At 39.7% G+C, this 19,512-nt stretch overlaps 1 protein-coding gene across 11 annotated transcripts in view; it reads right to left on the bottom strand.

Annotated features, from left to right (window-relative positions):
• The window catches only part of PCDH15 (protocadherin related 15), a 628,220-nt gene that overhangs the window by 243,239 nt on the left and 365,469 nt on the right, over nucleotides 1-19,512 (bottom strand). For all 11 annotated transcript variants that reach the window (XM_053388594.1, XM_053388604.1, XM_053388605.1 and 8 more), the window contains 2 exons: nucleotides 8,240-8,400; nucleotides 4,779-4,934 (listed from right to left, as the gene is read on the bottom strand). In XM_053388594.1, coding sequence (XP_053244569.1) covers nucleotides 4,779-4,934; nucleotides 8,240-8,400 — 317 coding nt within the window. The remainder of the gene's footprint in view (nucleotides 1-4,778; nucleotides 4,935-8,239; nucleotides 8,401-19,512) is intronic.

Raw genomic sequence — 19,512 nt, 5'->3', positions numbered from 1 at the left:
GGTGCTCTCATGTGCCTTCAAATCCTAAAGCACACACAACCTTTAGCATCTAAAATATCCCTCTCAGTTCCACTGCGCAATAGCACAGAGTTTCAAAGAGCAAAACAAATGGGAGAGAATATTCTATATGGGATTTTAAAACTTCATCTCTCAAGGGGTTATAATTTCATATACTAAAAAAAGAAAGCAAATAAATAAAAATTCTAGTCTTCACTTGCCTTTTTTCAGTATTTGCAAATACTCAAGCTCTTGTAAGAGAGCAGAAGTAAGGAATCTCACACCATGTGAGGAAAAAATAGTCTGGAAAGCAGAAGGTTTCGTTGTCTTAAATAAAGATCTTCTAATAGATCTTCTAAGCAATAGTAGAAGGAATTCAGCAAAACAGGAACAGGAAAGAGTTTAATAATAACATTGGAAATACAATTGATCTGTGTAGGTTAAAACAATGTGAAATACACAACATATACTGTAATATAATAGGCATATGGCAATATGCCAGTTAATATATAAAGAGGCAACCATGGGTTGGAGGTATGAGAAAAGAAGAGACACCTTTGCTCATATTCGGTACGTATGTAGCCTGATTAAATTTCAGGTATCGTGGTTATCACAGGCTTTTAGTTAAAATTATATTCTCCAACACTGCTCATTGGGAATGTCAATGATCAGACAGGGAAAGGCTATATTGTCGGGCTGTTTATGCCAATGGCATCATTGCTGAGGAGTGGGGAACTTTCTTCAGCCCAAGGACTGCATCCTCTTCTGGGTAACCTTCCAGAGGCTACATGCTAATAGTGGGTGAGGCTAGAGGCAAAATCGGTTGTCTGGCTCTTTCCTCCCCACTGTAGCCTCCTGCACTCACAGAAAGCCTGAGGGACGAAGAAATAAGTAAAAATGAGGCGGATATAGCTTGTGCTAGCATAGCTCTGATTTGCAGAAACTGGCTGCATCTGATCTCTCCCCTCCCCTCACTGCAGCCTCTCAGCATGCCATGTCCCAGTCCTTTCCTGCAGGTCCCCGGTGCACACAAGAGGCTTACTGAAGGCACAGGGGGCTGCAGTGGAGAAGAGGTGGCAGGACAGCATTGTTGTGCAAATTTAATTCAACACGTGTAATGGTCAATGGTTAGGAATGGTGAAAGATGGAGTCCAACAACACATGGAAGACCACAAGTTTCAAATCTCTGCCTTATAATTAAGCCTATCCAAAACACTAGAGCTCTGAATTCCTAAGCTCAGCAGCTACCCCTGTACAAGTCAAACAGCAGCTCCTCCGAGGATTTGGGTTAGTTGTGAAATTCAGTAACATCTGAAACCTCCAAAGTTTGTAAGAACTGCACCTTGATTAGCAAGGAAAGGGGTCATTTACTGAAATCACCAATTTATTTTCTTGTCCTAATTTCCTCCAAGGCTATAAAGTGTTCCTCAAATCTATGGAGCATGTTATTGAGAGATCTTTTCTTTCAACAGACGGCTATACCAAAAGAGGGATGGGTGGGTGTGCAAGCAAGCAAGCAAGCAGAAGGAGACAGTTTGAAAGTTTTTACTGCTGCAGACCATAAGCTAGTTTTTACAATCCTTAATTTCAGCTAATTAAACCACACAATTAATTATGCTATTGATTTATCACAAGGCTGCTTGCCATTTCGTGTGACTTTTCAACAGCAACTCAAAGACACTCTTAATAGCAGCGCCTGATCAAGTAACAGAACTTATGAAAGATTTATTCTGAACCAGCCACAAGCCACAGTCGCCTGCAGAGGAGAAGTCAACAGAGGAAGCTAATCACCATTTGGCCAATTGAAGGAGGAATACAAACGCATGAGCACTGTCTATGTGAAAGAACTGGGTTCTATCACATCACATAACAGTGCAAAAATCCAGCTGTTACCCTGAAAAGCCTCCACAGTCCATACAAATAGTAGTGCCAGCTCTGAGAGCAGCTTGTGATGTAGCAGATCCTGGGTCAGCTCAGCCCCACTCTGTCCTCAGAACACTCTGTTTGGGGGAATTTCCACTGGGCTCTGCAATGGGGGATACCACTGAAGGGCCTTCTGTCTGCCATTAAGAGGGTGAAAAGGGAAACTCTGTGTTGATGGAGGTGAAGCTCTGTCTTGTTTCACTTAATTGGTGGCAGCCTGCAAGAGATTGGCTAAGCTGACAGAATTGAGTAGAGGGACGGATGCTTCCACTCAGTCCATACCCACACAGCCCAGTGTAAAGAGGTCCTTTATAAAAATTAAAAATTAAAGCAAGCACATTCATCTTGTGGATGCAACCTTTCTCACACTAAAGAAAGTCACCACACCCATACCCACCCACCCACACACGAGAACTTATCGTGCCTGATATTAATTTAAAACATTGTTAAATGCAAAAGTCTGAGGACTGTGGATTACAATTGCTGTAAATAAACCACAACAAATGTATTCTATAATTATATCGAACTTATATGCACTTAACAAAATCAATTATAGGGGGAAATGTTTGTGCAGTTGTTTGAATTTTAAACCTACCCACCCCAGTGCTCTAAACAGCTCAAAAATATTTCAGCTCAAAACAATAGCAAATAATTATAAAGCTTCAAGACGCAAAAAGAGCCAATAAACTCTTACATTAACAAGAAATTTGGAACAACAATAACGATGTTTACAATAATTTGTGCCACTTAAAAGGCAATAAACCTATGTACAGAATAATGAACATTAAATGCTTTGAAATAACAGTTCTTAAAATCAAACAGTGCTAAAAAATGTTCTAAATTGGTTTGGATTTGGGCTCAGCAACGTAGGAATGAAAAGAAATCTATTTAGAAAGGGAGTGATATATATCAGACAGGTGCAGGAGGAAATTAATAGAGCAGCTGGAGGGGAAGATTCAGCTCATTTTTGGAAACTTATTAAAGGAGGAAATCAATACATTTGGCATAAAATTGGTCTAAAGTATTGAACTATTCTGTTGTACTGGATCATATTTTCGAGAATTGCCATCATTGTTGACTTATCTGACATGGCTAAATGGTATTCCAGGAAGATCTGGAGAAGAGAAAAGATCAGATGAGGATTTCATGTCACCTGACATCTATATAAAATTATTTTGGACTGGTGGGTTCCAATTCTAGCTAGTGATAGAAAATAATTTTAGAGTTGGATTTATTGCAAGCTGATTGAGATCCAAGACAAAGTCCCTTTGAATTTCAGCTTGATTCTACCTATGGGGTGGTATAAATTGGAGTGGGGTGGGGCATTGCTCTTTGGAGCCTTTATTAGATTGGTTCCAAAGTCTTTTAAACAGAATGAACTTTACCCATAAGCCACACACATTCAACAGTTCAAGAGACTGAACAGGTTAAGTATCTGGAAATGCTTATTTTGATGGGTCACAGTTGGATTTGTTGTTTTCAAGTGGCTAAAATAAAATGGGGAAATTACAGTATGGAATCTCAACTAAAGCATCCATGACAGGTGGCCATCCAGTCTCTGCTTAAAAACTTCCAATGAAGCAGAGTCCACAAGGGTGCAACAAATTTTCCACCCTTTGTTCAGAAAAATTGAGTAACTGTATTCACATTCTGCTTCACCTTGGCCCCTTCAGTTTTTCCTCTGAGTTCTCAAGTTGGCAGATTCAAGACACCAAATGCTCAAGGTATTTCTGAAAACCAACTTGATTGAACATATAACTATACGGGACCCAAAGAAATATATTATTAGAAAATATTATAATTCTGGATTTTGGATGGTTAATGGTTAAGAATTTCAATTAAAAAATAATTAAACCCCAAAAGGAAACATTCATTACCCAACTATGTCTTCAAAATTAAAACTGCATCATCTGCATGCAATAGATATCTTAGGAGGATGAGAAGATATTATTTCCAAAAATGAGGAGAAATTTACCAGTTACAAATTCAAAATAATGAAGGCAAGGACACATCCTTGCCTAACTGTATGAGAAGACACAATCTCCACAGAAAGATGACCATTATTATTACAAGTTCAGCATACAGGACACAGATCAAAACCAATGGTTTTCTGTCAGGATGGTACTGCTCTAGTTTACTCCAAAGACAATAGGGAAACATACAGAGCCAAAAGCTAATTTTAAGTCAATAAAAGCTTATTAACTTAAAAGGCTATGACTAAAATTAGACCCAAAGATCATTGTCTGCCTTTGTTTCTTGTCTGCAAACTAATCCAGCAATAAGGTCCTAACTTGGAACTGGTTGATACAGAATAAAACTAAATGAATGGAAAATGCAAATATTGGAATTGCCAGAAAGTAGATCATTGTGCTAAAATTGCCATTGAAGTGAGGAATAAAGAACAACCAGGGGTGAGGAATATTGTCAAGAGATAACTCTTTAAAACTGAAAATTAAGGTTGTGCTTAGTCATTCCTTTGCATAGTATTATACCATTTCTATTATGGAAGAATAATGTTCGGAGTGTGTGTGTGTGTGTGTGTGTGAACTTCTTATGGCAGTATGCTAAAAGAGTTTGTGTCTCCTTTGCTTACTCATATGCACCCAGCCCCTGTTTGTAATACTATCCTGAATGGGTTGGGTTTGTTTAATTAATACAAGTATGATTTTCTCTCAAGTGATTCAGTTCAAGGCAAGTTCTTAATATAAACACACAAAAGGCTCAAAATCAACTGGAAAACCCAAAAGCAAATTAACATTAAGTGCTTTAGTACTGTAGCTAGCATTGATGAGACGATATCAAAAAGTACATGAGTAGTTAGAAAAAAAAATGGTAACAATACCAATACTAAAACTGACCTCGTTGACTGCTACATAGTACTGCTGCTGCTGAAACTGGGGAGAGTTATCATTTCTGTCCCTCACTACAATCCGAACTTCGTGATAGATGACAGTTCCTACTTTTCGGTTAATGCACTGGACTTGAACCACAATAGACTGAATGGACATTGGTGGCTGTAAAGAAGGGAGAAAAATAAATGCATAGTTACTTCTACAAAGCACCTGAATATGTGGAGATTTCTGTTTCATATAAAATAGAAGTGCAACCCTAATCAAATCTACTCAGAAGTTAAGTCCTATTGAGTTCAGCGGGACTCAGCTCCAAGTAACTGGTATCAGAACTGAAGCCTAAGTTGGGGAAAGAGAACCTGGGGTTGTCCATGTGTTATTGGACTTTACCTACTGGCCACAATGGCTGGGGGTCCTGAGAGTTACAGTTCCATAACAACTTGAGGGCATCACATTGGCTTACCATGGTGTAGATCAGGGTTTCCCAAACTTTGGTCTCCAGCTATTTTGTACTACAACTCCAATCATCCCTAAGCTAGCAGGACCCATGGTCAGGAATGATGGGAATGGTAGTCCAAAAGCAGCTGGAGACCCAAGTTTGGAAAACCCTGGTGTAGATTATAGTGAGTTAGATGGACCAATGGTTCAAATAAGTACAAGGCAGCTTCCTCTGCGCCTGTTTTTAGTCTTTTGAGCCCTGCCGCAACAACACACCAGCTTCCTTAAGCAAACACATGTCGCAAGTAAGCGTCTGTGAAGGAACCCCTGCTCACATGTAAGGGTCTCATGCGATCAGGACACCTGGTCACACAAACTCTTCAATGGGGCCAGGGTCCCATGCACTGCAATTCCTTTACAAGCAGCTTCATGCAACCCACAGTTGTTGAAGAAAGCTGATGAGACGTCAGTGGTGGGGTAAAGAGAACAGTTCCACTCCCCATTGAACACATCATTGCGAAACATGTGAGCTAAGCATTCCTAAGGCTTTAGTCACAGTCAATTCAGATTCCACAAGTGGAGAAGTGAAGTTGGCATTTAGGGGCTGGTGGATCACTGTCATTGCTTATACAGAATCTCATTAGCCGCTTTTGCCCATTATCCCAATCTGACACTCCTTTCAGAACTCCTTTGCAGCTTGGGCACCACCCAAAACAATTTGGTGTAATCCATAAATTGGCTCTCTTACTGCTCTTCCTTGACTCCAGAACTTTTATGAAAATTAAATAGTGCAGGTCCCAATAGCATCATTGGGGGACCCTACTTCTTATTTTCCTGTTTTGTGAAAACCACCAATTTACACCTGTTTTCACCTTCCTATTATTTAACCAGTTACCAAATTTGTAAGAGGGCCCGTCCTATTATATTACACTCTTTAAAGCAAAACATTACATATTGACTGAAGATTTCCTTCTTGTATGATCACTTAATTCCACTTCATTTAATCCTGCCCAAATGCTTCTTTAAACACAGTGAAGATGTTTGCGCGCTCTCTCTCTGAATAAGGAGCTCAATCTGTTGAAATCAAACAAAAATGCACAAATTCGCTCCTGAATTGAAAATGAACACTGGAATCCTTATAAACCTGTCTTTTAAAAACCACCTTTTGAAAGTAAGTTAATAAAAGAAAGGACCAGGTGTTTGGCTGTTAACTTCAAAACTTAGTTGCTTCAGGGCTTCACCAGATCAGATGCACCCAAGAATATGGTGTATGCCCTGGAGCCCCAAAATCTGAAGAAAGTGTAAAGAAATGAAGAAAGTGATTGGCAGCAGAAAGAGGCTGCAGGCTTGGCCAGAGGGAAGAAAACCTCTTGGCTTACTCAGTAGGCACTCCGCCTACGGTGTGCACATTCAAATCATAGCTGCTTCTGCAGAAAAGCAAATTGTATGGACTACGTTGTCAGCTGGCTAAATCAACTGAATATATCTGCCCACTTACTAGCACACAGCAGACTAAAAAAGATACATTCTGAATCTAAATAAGTTCTTTTGCCTAAAGAAACGAGGAGTTCACAAATATTCATCTCACAATAGCATTATATAATTCAGGAAGATTGTCTCTTTTGTGAATCGCATGGATGGGGAGAGGGAGGAAGCATGAAAACGTGTGAGGCTTCATTTTACATCATAATTGGTGAGGGCAGGACAGCCTGCTGGTAGGGAAAAATGCATGCCCACTCCAGCTTCTAATTTATAGCCATTTCCCCTAACAAGATGGTAGAGTGCTGAAATCGACTAGGCTGAACTGCCAGCAGATTCTTTTTTATCCCTTAACTGCTAAAGGAACCTTAAAACACACATACCCACAAAATAAGATAAATTTATTGAAGACGTAGAGCACTGCTGTGGATAAGTGCCTAGTTTTATTTATTTCTAGGCTGCATCAATGTGCATATAGGTAAGCTGATATGAACACATTATCCATATCTATCTATCTATCTATCTATCTATCTATCTATCTATCTCTATCCTGTAAACCCATTCCTAGAACACCAAGACAAATATCTACTGCAGTTAACACTGGTTCTATTTGTAAGGAAGAAACTGGGTCTTTTCCAGGTTATTACTGAAGTGGAACAAGTTTTAATGTAATCCTATGTTCAAATAGCAAAAGGTGTTGCATTAAAAATTTCTGCAGAAACCTCCCAGAAACAAGCAGCAAACATTGCACATCATGGGTTATACATCATGCAAACAAATTGGGTTTGACTGCCTGCTCTAGGAGTCCAACGCAGCTGTGCTGATTCTACCAAGATCATTTTATTTTATTTTGGGCAAGCCAAGCATAGCTACCACCCAGTTTGTCAAGTAATAGACTGTTCCCTTTTCTATGTCTGCAGTAGAGAGCAAGACCAGGAGGCATATCAAACTCCTTGTGGTCTTCAATATATGTCTAATGAGTTGTGCTGAGTTTGGGGCTCACAGTAGGTCTGGATTATAGAGTGTTAATCATATATCATATTTATTGTTTGAAATCCCATCACTTCTGGTTTACCTGGTGCAGCCTTTAGATCTGGGATGGCCTGCCTGTGGCTCTCCAGATGTTTGTGGACTCCAACTCCCATCAGCCCCTACCAGCATAGTCAATCAACAGGGGTGACAGGAGCTGTGGTTCCGCAACATGGAGGGCCAAGGGTTGTTATTCAAACTGCTCTGGTTTGCATGCTTGAACAAAAAAATACACACAGCCTTGCATCAGTATGAATATAGATCAACATACAGATACAAAATGTCCTTAAAAAAACCTCTGCCACTATTTTGGATAGAACATCCAAAAACTATAAAATATACCAACAAACATCCTTAGGCTGCAATCTGAAGCATATGGAGCTGGGCTGAATGAGACTTACACTGAGTAAACAAACATTTCACATTTCCCACCTTTATTAGTTGTGAAAATGCTTATTTTCCCACTGAAATCAGCAGTTTTTAATACAAAGTGGAGCGAGGGGGAAGAAGAGACACCAACTTACATCTCGGTCGAGAATTCGTCCAGTACTGTTTAGATATAGCCTCTGGTTGATAGGATCTAAGATAACCCAGTAGTCTACGTTGTCCTTTAATGTCAGTTCAATGGTGGGATCAGGTCCTCTTGCTGTACCTTTGATCAACATATTGTCTACCAATATTGTGCCTGAAACACAAACAGCGATGACAGGTTTTGTGTTACATAAGTGCAATGCAGGTTTTCAAAAGGCAGTAACGAGTTTCCTCATATGTCAGACAATTGCCATGCGCCACTATCAAAAATTATGGCTACAGCTGTTCAAAATACTGACAAGTGAGATGCATTACGTAAAGCTATGAGCAAACCAAGGGAGAAAAAGAACAACCCCAACAGAACCACATATATTACATTGATCAGAATTAAGTTTTCTTACTGGATAGGAATGGAAGGGTGGGAGGGAGGGAACTATTTGTTTCATGACTATGACATTAGGCTGAATAAGATTTATTTCTTTTTATTTTCCTACATTTATATGCTATATAGGAATGCCAACTCTTTGGGGCCGAGCTGTCTTTGCCCCCTCCATATCTGTTGGCAGGGGGCCAGACCCCCTCAGTGTTAAAGTGTCAGAGGAGGCCAAGGATAGAGCAGAGAATAGTGTGGCTTCAGTGGCCGGCTCCTCCTGAGCATGAGAGAGAACCCGCTGGTGGTTGAAGCCGTGCTGGATTCCGCACTCAGCCTCCTCCTGATGATGTCACATGCACAACAGGCCCTCTCAATCTTGCACACAACTTGGCACCTCTGATATCATGCATGTGGTTCACATGTCATCAACTATCCAGGCACTGACCAGACTCAGACTTACTTAGCATCAGCAAAATTGTTCATATGCTGTTGTCACCCACACTATACGCTGGGGTATTGCTTTGAGACATAGGTCCAAAGTCACGAATACTATGAAGCACTAGCCATGAAATCTGGTCTCTTGGCTTGAACATGTTTTCCATTGCTTTTAACAAGTGAGGCATGCCCATTATTTCTACCGAAACCTTCATTTCTAAACTGTTTTACAGTCCTTAGGACCCCGGGGCAGTTTATAATGAATGGCCAAATAAAACAACAATATAAAATACACTAAATCATGAAATGATGTTTCCAAACCATTAAACCTCAGATATAAATACTTTATAACCATTGATGATTCAGTAGAGCTCAGGCGGAGCTTTGATAAGACACACACAGAGCACTGTACCAGAAAGCCTAGTATTTGGAGTGCTTGAATTACAGGAGGAGGGGAAGAAGGAAGTGTTTGGTTCCCTTATCTGTTGTGACAACAAACCTTTAAACTTGCTTTCAGAAGACTAATAGGGGACACCATTGGGCTAAAATTGAAAGGAGTCCCATTACAGGGCTTTTGGATTTCATTAAATCCCCTACCTTTTCTCTTCATTCAAGCAACATCTAGGCAGCTTATTAATCTAGTGGAGCAAATGATTTACAGCTGAAGTACAAACTTAACCACTAAGGACCAAAATAGATGTGGCATTCAATGCATTATTATAAACCATATCAGGATTTACTTACTTATTTAGAAAGCAAGAGCAGGGTATATGGATTTCATCGGGACATCATATGCAAAGAGATGAGACATTTAAACCTTACTTCTCCACATGTAACCTTAACAAAAGTCATCTTGATAAAGCTACTACTATATTTGAGTGGGGATAAAATGTATTGAAAATGTTCCTGGAGGTGGGATGCATGCTTAAAAAAACACACCAACTTGCTATATTTTTCTAATGATGTGCTTAATGCCACATCTATTTGGTTTTGACTTCTAACACTATCATGCAGGATTATAATCTTTGATGTCTTTCATTGTAGTAGGTTTCATTTTTTATTATTAATGATACACAGGAGTTAATCATATTATACTCTTCTCGCTTAATTATACATTTTAGAAACAGTCCTTGATCCAAGTGACTGTTTTATTATACTTATGAACTTAAATCCATATGTTGGCTTTTGCTAAATACCCTATTTTATTTCTTCAGAATGCTGATCCTCCTTCTTAGGTGCTTAGAGTCTGCTTTTGTCCTTAGGCGAAAATGCCAACTCGATAACCTACTAGCAATACATCTGAAAGGAGCAGATAAGATTTTGATGCAGCATGGAATGACATTTTCTACACTGACTTCAGCCTGTGCACTTGTGTGGAAGGATACATATTCTCAGATACACAGTGTGCATTCTTCTTTACAATACATCTGAATCCCTAGTTGGCAACTCATTTCTAATAGAAGCCATCCTTGGAACCAGTCAAGAGGTGAAAGGCCACAGCATTGGCTTCACCTATTGATTCAATTCTACACAGGCCAGGAAACAAGCAGAAGGCTCTTTATGTGGAATAAATCAGCCTCATATAACCAACATGCTTAACTCTAATTAATGCACAAAGGGGTTAAGGCCATAGAGTAAGCTGTCCTGCCATGTGAGCCCTACCAATAAAGAGATCTAGGCTGGATGCTCCAAGCTTAGACCGCATGGCTTAAGCAAGCCATCTTTGTGTTTCTGTGCAAATAATTTAGAAACATCTTACTATTTTGGTACCCAAGTTATGCTGCCTGTCTTTTCTTGCTTCTGTATAGAAAAGCACATGAATCTACTCTTTGAATAGTTTGTAAATAAAACATTTTTTAACTTACCAAAAGTTAAGGGAAGGGGGGGGGGCTTTGGAAGCCCCATATAAGGGGATAGTTTAAAGGTCTAACATCCTATATTTCCACACTTTGCTTTGATGCATGTTTTGTAATTTTAAATCCCTGCTGGGGCTGTCTCACCAAAGTACTGCAGGAACGGTTTAGAAGGAGCAGCTGTTTCCATACCAGACCAAAGGAGACTAAAGGATAAGCTTTGGGGATCTTGTTTTCCCATTTCAACAACTGAGGATAGCTGAAATGAGACTTGCTCAAGGCCAACATGGTTTTGCATTCTAACAAAAATTCTGCAAGACACCTGAATTCTCCCTACAATCTTGGCAACTTTGTATCCAGACGGTAGCGTGTGCGCGCGCACACACACACAATGCAGAGCTCTCTAATATGATTCTGGGAAGGTCAATTGCCCATTGTCCTTTATGCTTGAACAAAATCCCCCAAAACTTTACAGCAGTTTAAAAAAGCAAACATTTTGAAGATCTCTATGATAAAGTAAGTTGCACCTTTCATTTTACCTGTGTTGCACCAGCTGCTTTTGTAATTTTCTACTTTGGGGAATGAGATTCTTGTACAAAAAACAATTTCTCCCTATACACGTAATGTGCTCCCTTTCTAAAGCAGGGTTAACACGTGGCATTCACCTGCTGAAATAGCTTAGAACCAAGTAATTGGGATTTCACAAATGATTTCCCACTTAGCGTAAAAGGTCAACTGCCTTCTGTAGAGAACATAGTACAAAGGTTGCATATATGGTTTCTACACCTGGCTGCGCTATTCAGCATGGAATGGCTGCAAAGCCAGCTTGAGCGTGTTTTAGAGTTGTTGTTTTATGGCTTTTTGGATCTGAAACAGCCTGCTGTTCAGAGCTTCAGAGTGACATGAAAAACTCTTCCCCTCCCCCCACATACATGGAGAAACAAAAGTCAAGCAATTAATATTATCCCTATTCAGCCTCTCTGTACCAATGCTGAGGCCCTCCACTCTGCAGGAGAGTTGGATGGAAGAGTCAGAAGGCCTGGATTTAAAAAGATTTTCTATTTTCCACCCCCAGGAAAAAGTGGGAGGGTCTGCAATCCCTACATATACAGTATATGATTTAGTCAATGCACTTTGCTGAATGTGCTTTGATTTGGAAGAATAGCACACCCATGGTTTGCTGGTTTAGATGCAATGACAAACTATGTGGTTTCTGATGAACTGGAAGAAATGGCACTCATGGTGAAGGAAGGAGGAGGAGGGGTTCCAACCTTGCTTTGACATTATATGTTAGGACAGGATTTGGGGTTACCTGAAAGACTCAAAGAAATGTGAACTCCATGTGGCGTTTGCCCTCCTATGTGTGTGACATCATACTGGGTTCATAGGAAAAGGGTTAACTAATTGTAAAATGACTAACCAATGGGAACCCAGGGAGCAGAGTTCACTGTGTATAAGGTTTAGGAGAGAGAGTTAGAGTGGTTGAGAAGACAGTCTGGATTTAGATAAGACAGAGAAGATAAGTCTGTGGGTTGGGCTAGTCTGGTGTGAGAGAGTGAGAGAACTTGTTAAGAGGAATCATTCAAACAGTTGAGATAATCAGTCAGAAGGTATTAGGAAGGTATAAGCCGGTAAAGAAACTAAAGTTAAGATACTGACAGGAATATTATCTGAGAAACCATAAACTTGTTAATGTTTATAAAGTAAACTTGGGGGTTTTTTTGGTTCACTTTGAACAACTGACTGGGCTCAGTGTTTTACCAGAGAGTAACTGGTTGGTGGTAGCGGGGAAGTGAGCACAATGGTGGCACAGGGCTCAATAGACCGTTAAACGTCCGGGGACCCTGTGTGATCACCACACTCCAATTTCACAACATTACCGTGGCCTTCCTTCTTATTTTATTTATTATTTATTATTTTTTATGTAGCTATTCTTGAATAACGGGAATATCTCAAACTGAGACTAAGGAGAATGGTTTGTTCTTTTAAAGGAGAATTTTAGGAAACCAGATTTGATAAAAACTTTGTCAGGGGGACTGTGGGATTTGATAGTTTTCCTTCATAGAGTGATCATTTTAGATCTTCCCTTTCTTCATTGCACCCAGACTTTACCTACTAAAGCAAACAACTCTAACGAATGTGAAATCAGATTCTTGGTTTCTGAAAACTGCTCATGTAATTCAATCATATGGATTTTCCTTGACATATTTTAAGGAGATTAAACTGGATGTGACTGGGGTTAACTTCATGAATAGGATATTTTTGTGCAATCTGATCTGATGCAATTGAGTGAAATTAAAGCATCTTCTTAGTACCATATGATTAAATTTGTGCATGGCTCTGAAAGCTATTTACCAATCATTTCTAAATTTCAAATCAGGAAACATTCATTTTAATTCATGTTCTGTTTATGCTTTTTGTGGTTCTGGATTGCCATGAGAGGAGAACGCCATATTCTCTCAAGCACTGCATTTATGGTTAAATAATATTGGAGAACTTGTCTCAGTGGTTTCCCCCACCCCACCAACCGCTGAGGTTTTCAGTCAACATTTGCACATAGAATACAACTTCTCTGCCTTTTTACCCAAAGTCTCTATTTTCATATAAAGGGCAAAGAAAAAAATTTTTTTTAGACAAACTGATTTATGAGCATCACAAGAAATGTCAGGCCTTTGGGGAATGGGGAAAAAGTAGGTGTGATAGGAAGAATAGGTTTTCAGTCCAGTGTTATGGTTCCTGTATTGTTACTTGCTGTACAATGTTGTACTTAATCACAAACAGCTTTTGACACTGGAGGCCTGTCCAGTTAGCCTGCTATAGCTGCAAATTTATTTAGGAGTTATTAAATGAAGAAATGGATAAGTTAACTAAGCTAGTTTGGATTTTTCAAGGTGACATGGGTTTGATGTTCCTGTGATGGCTGCTACAGGAATCTAGAACAGGGCTCAGCAACCTGTTGGCCTTCAGATGTTGTTGGATTCCTATCAGCCCCAGTGACATCCAGCTACACCCCCACGACAATAAATGCAAATGACAGGATTCAATAAATGGCCTTCTGATTTAGCACCATCTTTCCCTATTGTAGCATCCTAATGAGTCAGCATAAAGAGGAACTAAATTGCCCAGCAGAATTTCACACTAATGTGTGGAGAGAGGCTCAGAACTCACAGGGTTAAGAAGTTCTGAGTGACGTCTCACATTCTGAGGCGGGGTTTAGAATCTGAGGGGAGTGGTTTCCTGTGTTTCTCTCTCAGTGTGTGTTTGCTCCGTCAAGAGAGCAGCAGCCATGTGCGCTCTGTCGCCAGGATTTATAGCTATTGTGTTTTGCTAAGGAATAAAGACTTAAAACATAGATAAGGAGACTGCTGCGTCCAGTCTGAGTTATTGCCCTTGCACGACGTTCCTGCTGCTGTTCCGCTGTGTTTACGTGCTGCTGGAGTCAGAGGTCTCTGGGGGAAGAATCAGCAGAGCCGCGCAGAAGAAGTGTGCCGGACCCCCCGGACTGGCTCAGGTTCCGGAAGATAATGTGCATTGACTGCATATGGAAGTCATGATAAATCATGACTTTATCGTGTTAGGAATGAGCCTAAGCAAAATATGGGCCCTCTGTGCTCCATCTAGTCTTCTGGTTCAAATACAAGGAGGAGCTTTGAAGCTTTCATTTCTATTTTAGATTAATAGCAACTGATTGCAACATCCAAATTTGCACAAACTATGGTTAATCTTAATGATGGCTTATTGAAACAAGCCAACTTCTAACTGTAAGTGATTCAGCTGGCTTGTTCAACAAATCATAGTAAGATTTACCACAGATTAGATCTAAGCTCAGCTGGCATGCTAAATCAATTAACCTGGGAGAAGCTTCCAATCTCTTCCTCAGGGCCATTGTGGAAGAGCAGAGGAGAATTTAAATATCACTTGATCCTAACAAAACCTTGAATCAGTTTACAAGAGGAATTATCAATAAAATTGTTAAAATAAGTTATTTAAAACATTTTAAAAAGCAGCAGTAAACTAAAATGAGATCAACACACACCAAAACACAAGGGTTATTGTAACACTTCATCATGACTTTCTTATTATTAACTGTTACTTATGTCATTTGAGCATGACAAATCATGGTTAAGCTTGGCTAAAAACTGCTTTGATGAATGGTTTGTTTGAAACGAGCCAGCTTCCATCCATGGATTATGAAACCATTTGTAAGAACAGACCATGGTTAAGTTTAACCACATTTTAGGGTTCTTGCATAATCCTAGTCTGTAGTTAATAATAAAGAAGAAGAAGAAGAAGAAGAAGAAGAAGAAGAAGAAGAAGAAGAGGAGGAGGAGGAGGAGGAGGAGGAGGACTCTACTCCTGCTTATGGCTGTGCCAGGGAAGGAGAAGGGAGCGTGCAAGAGTCCGAGGCCTGCCTAGACTTGTTCTCATCATGAGAAACCTTAGTTGGTTAATTATGATGGGAATGAGTCTAGGAAAGCCTGTGTCTCTTGCACCCAACACAGTTGTCCAAATACAGCCACTGCCTCCAGATACTTTATCCCTAAAGCAGCGTTTCAAACCTGGTGGTTCCTACTTGATTCAAACACCTGAATTATTTCTATAAGAATAGTGAGATGTGTCAAGGGAGTCTGCACACATTTGCTGTGCAGTGTACAAAGCATTTGAATGGGGAGAGAAGGAGAGGAAGTGCTTTTAAATGGTGTGAAGACTCAAGATTTTCACCTGTCCTTAGACAATTCCCCAAGCTTTGAGGCCCAAGTTTGTGCCTGCTGATGGACTTTGCCATTGTTATGTCAAGTGACATTTTAAAGATAAGAGTAGCATCTATGGACAGCTCTTTCTTTCATACCAAAAACAGACACAGAATACCATTGTATTTGCTACAGTCAGAAGATGTCTCTAAGGTAGCAACATCATAGGGAGGAAGTCTTGTAATGATTCTTCAGCTGTAAGATCAGTAAAAATCAAGCCTCGTAAGTGTTACAGAAATATTTGAGTTTACTTGACTCTTATCTGGGCCCCATTTACTGATTCTGATTGCCTTAAACCACCAGATTTTACACACACTCTTTCTTTCTTATAACCAGTGCTTTTTTCCTACTCATACTGAAATACTGCCCCTCAATGAGGCCCAACTTAGATTCACAAAATGTTTAGGGGCATGCATACCCCTGTGTCCCCCCAGAAAAAAAGCACTGCTTATAACCATCAGCTCAGCTCAGCTCAGCTAAGTCTAAATATGGGGGAAAGAATTCAGAAGAATTCCCTGTCTACATCATACAGAAGGAAAGTGACAGATGCTGTCAAAATTTCATGTGATTATATCCCCCTCCCAAAGCTCTTCATAGCCCATATAACTCCTAGGTAAGGATGAACTGCAAATGTCCCAGTTCTCATGTATCTGATGCATAACAGAAATAGCATAGCATGCAGAGCTATTGCTACATTTTTATTTCTATAGTAGCAGCAAAGTAACAGACTGTGTCACCCTGCTGGTGCATAAGCTGGTACAACATCCCCCACCCACAGAATCACTTATTTGACAGCTGCTTCCATCAGCCAGATTTGATTGTCATCTAGAATAAGTCATGGAGAAAAGTTTAGAAAAGTGCCTATCTCATTTTGTTGTAAAAGCACCTTGTTATTTGATTTTAGGTTTACGAAAGTGATTCAAATTCAAAGTAAAAAAAAATAAACTGCAGCTTTCTTTGACTGTTAGCTTATATTTGAATATGCAACAAAAAACCCAAATACATTATTAGAGTACAGATCTCACTCACAGAACATGCTCTGGGAAATGAGAACACTTGTTTCCTAACATTCCACACAATAGGATTTTCTGCATAGGATTGTGCCTCTTTAATGTTCCCTGACATAAAAACAAACACCTGAATGGAAATATGTTTTAAGAAACACGCACAATGAATGAAAATGAACTGATCTGGCATGTTCCTTGCTGTGCTGGTTTTCTACTTGTAGGAAGCTTCAAAACAGGACAACACTGACAAATGTGATCTGTAACTTGAATTGATTGAATTCATTCTACTACCTTGCTGTTGCCTCAGTAAAGGTAAAGGGACCCCTGACCATTAGGTCCAGTTGTGACCGACTCTGGGGTTGTGGTGCTCATCTCGCTTTATTGGCCGAGGGAGCCGGCGTACAGCTTCCGAGTCATGTGGCCAGCATGACTAAGCCACTTCTGGAGAACCAGAGCAGCACACGCCGTTGACCTTCCTGCCGGAGCGGTTCCTATTTATCTACTTGCACTTTGACATGCTTTCGAACTGCTAGGTTGGCAGGAGCAGGGACCGAGCAACGGGAGCTCACCCCGTCGTGGGGATTTGAACCGCCGACCTTCTGATCAGCAAGTCCTAGGCTCTGTGGTTTAACCCACAGCGCCACCTGCGTCCCGCTGCCTCAGTAGAACAGGCCTAAGTCCTTTGTCACTGCCTGCTCAAACAAAGAAACAAACACCCTGTCCATGGTTTCTCTGGTTTCTCTAGAAGCTCCCATTCCATCTCAGTGAAGAACACAACAATTGAAACCCAAATGATATAAAAATATCAGTATGGAAGGGAAAAGAAGAAGAAGAAAAGAGTTTGATCAATCCAAAATCTTACTGGGTTGGAGGGAGAGATAATAAACTAGCTCAGCTATGGTACAAATAACTTTTTATGCTCAGCTGTCAGCACACTGCAGTCCTATTGCCGTGAAAGCCCAACTCAGTTTTATTCATGAAGCTGAGTAGCATCTTGTATTCTGCCTGAAAGATTTCCCTTTGATTTCACCCTCCAACTCTCTCCTCAAGGAGGAAAGGCAAATAGTTTCTGTCACTGTAGTTGTGCTTTTGTATTTGGTCACTAGTTTCTGGTGCAAATATACGAATGTTTGGGGCTTGTTTGGGCTGCAGTTGATGTTCAGAAAGATATAGGAATTTGCTGTATTTCAATAGTAATAGTTAGCAGTTTAATTAAAATATGGTCTGAAAACAAAAGACCAGCATCCCTATTTTCTTTTTAAGGGTGATGCTTTACATCATTTTAAAACTGTAACTGCATTTGGATAACCAGCATAATCCTAGGATTAGAAAGGTTAACATGAACAGGAAAGCAAGTGGACTGGTTGGTGTGAATAACTATTTTGTATGTATTCCACCCCAGTTTCAGTGATGTATACTTTCACAGTTGTGTTACCTCAAAATCTTATATATGCCAAGCTTCTTCTTAATGAACTCCTCACTTCTGTTCTACATTCTTGTCTATTCAGTAATTTACTTTTGGTCTGATGAGGCAAGAACATGCACAAGGAGGCATAGAAAGAATTTCAACTCTTGGATCAGAAATAAATATATACTGAGAGAGAGAAATATAGTCCATTATCATCAGGAAATACTGACAGTGACACTTTATTCCTGAATTCAACTAGCCAAAACTCCAGTGACAAGCATAGTAAACAGTTTGTAGTGAACTTTGGTACTGTTCAGGTTAATAACTCCTAATGGAACTCTCTTCACGGAGGTCCTCTGGGGAGGGAGGGAGGGAGGGAGGGAGGGAGAGAGAAAACCAGCTTCAAGAAAGTTTACTGTATTTGATGTACTGTATTTACTTTTTATTATGGTATCACATACAATACTCAAATATTTTACAGGGTGATTTAGTGACCATATTGTACTGAAATCGTCAATCATCACTGAATAGTTGAGATTAGAGCCAGACCTGGTCTTGCTTAGTGTAGACCCACTGAAATCAATAGGGCTGTTGATGTGAATGATTCTACTCTAAGCATGCATAGCAATACAATTCTAAGTGCGGTTAAGATTGCAGCCTGCCTAGATGCAAGCTAATATGATACACTTTTAATTTCCTACTTATTTTTCCATCATTCTACCCCCCCCCCTTTAATTTGTTGATTTTATGGTTTTTTTGCTATAGCAAATTCTGGAAATGAGAAACAGTCCAGTGCACATTGCTCTGTGCAATGTATGCATCATTATTATTTTTTTTGTAACAATAACTATCATCTGTAAATCCATTTGCTGAATCCATCAAAAATGCATCTGGAATTCAACTTTGTTGATTATTTTTTTTTTGCAGAACAAAAAAATGTAATTATTTTTGTTTTGTTTTGTAAATATTTTAGAAGTGATGAAAATCTGAGACAGCCTTAGAAGAATATTGCTTCGTCCTGAAAAGAATTAACATTTCCCCCATGCATCCCCAAAACATTCTTTTCCAACGTAACACTATATAAAAGTCAGATTTGCAATCCTTATATCAAGGGGCCTTATCTTCTCATGTCCTCTTTAATGTAAGACAAATTTGTTCAAAGACAAATCCAAGTCCTTCAAAACAGACAACAGCTCAATGCAGCTAGAATAAGATGTGGGCAGAGAACAATCAGTATCTGAACAACTGTTTTGGAAAGCAGACTACAAGCACATAACATTTTATAAGTGGATATTTTATGTAGCTTGTCAGAATGACCACAGCCTCCTCTTCGTTCTGTTTCACCAAGGAACATTGTTTATATAGGTAATTTAGAAAGAGATTACTAAGCTGATCCACCTTGTATTTCAGACTGCAACTCAGTTTAAAATATGCCCTTG

The sequence above is a fragment of the Podarcis raffonei genome, chromosome 5 (assembly GCF_027172205.1).
Source record: "Podarcis raffonei isolate rPodRaf1 chromosome 5, rPodRaf1.pri, whole genome shotgun sequence".
In the NCBI taxonomy this organism is placed as follows: Eukaryota; Metazoa; Chordata; class Lepidosauria; order Squamata; family Lacertidae; genus Podarcis; species Podarcis raffonei.
The sequence above is the reverse complement of the archived record's forward strand: the minus strand, read 5'-3'. Positions and strand labels throughout refer to the sequence as shown.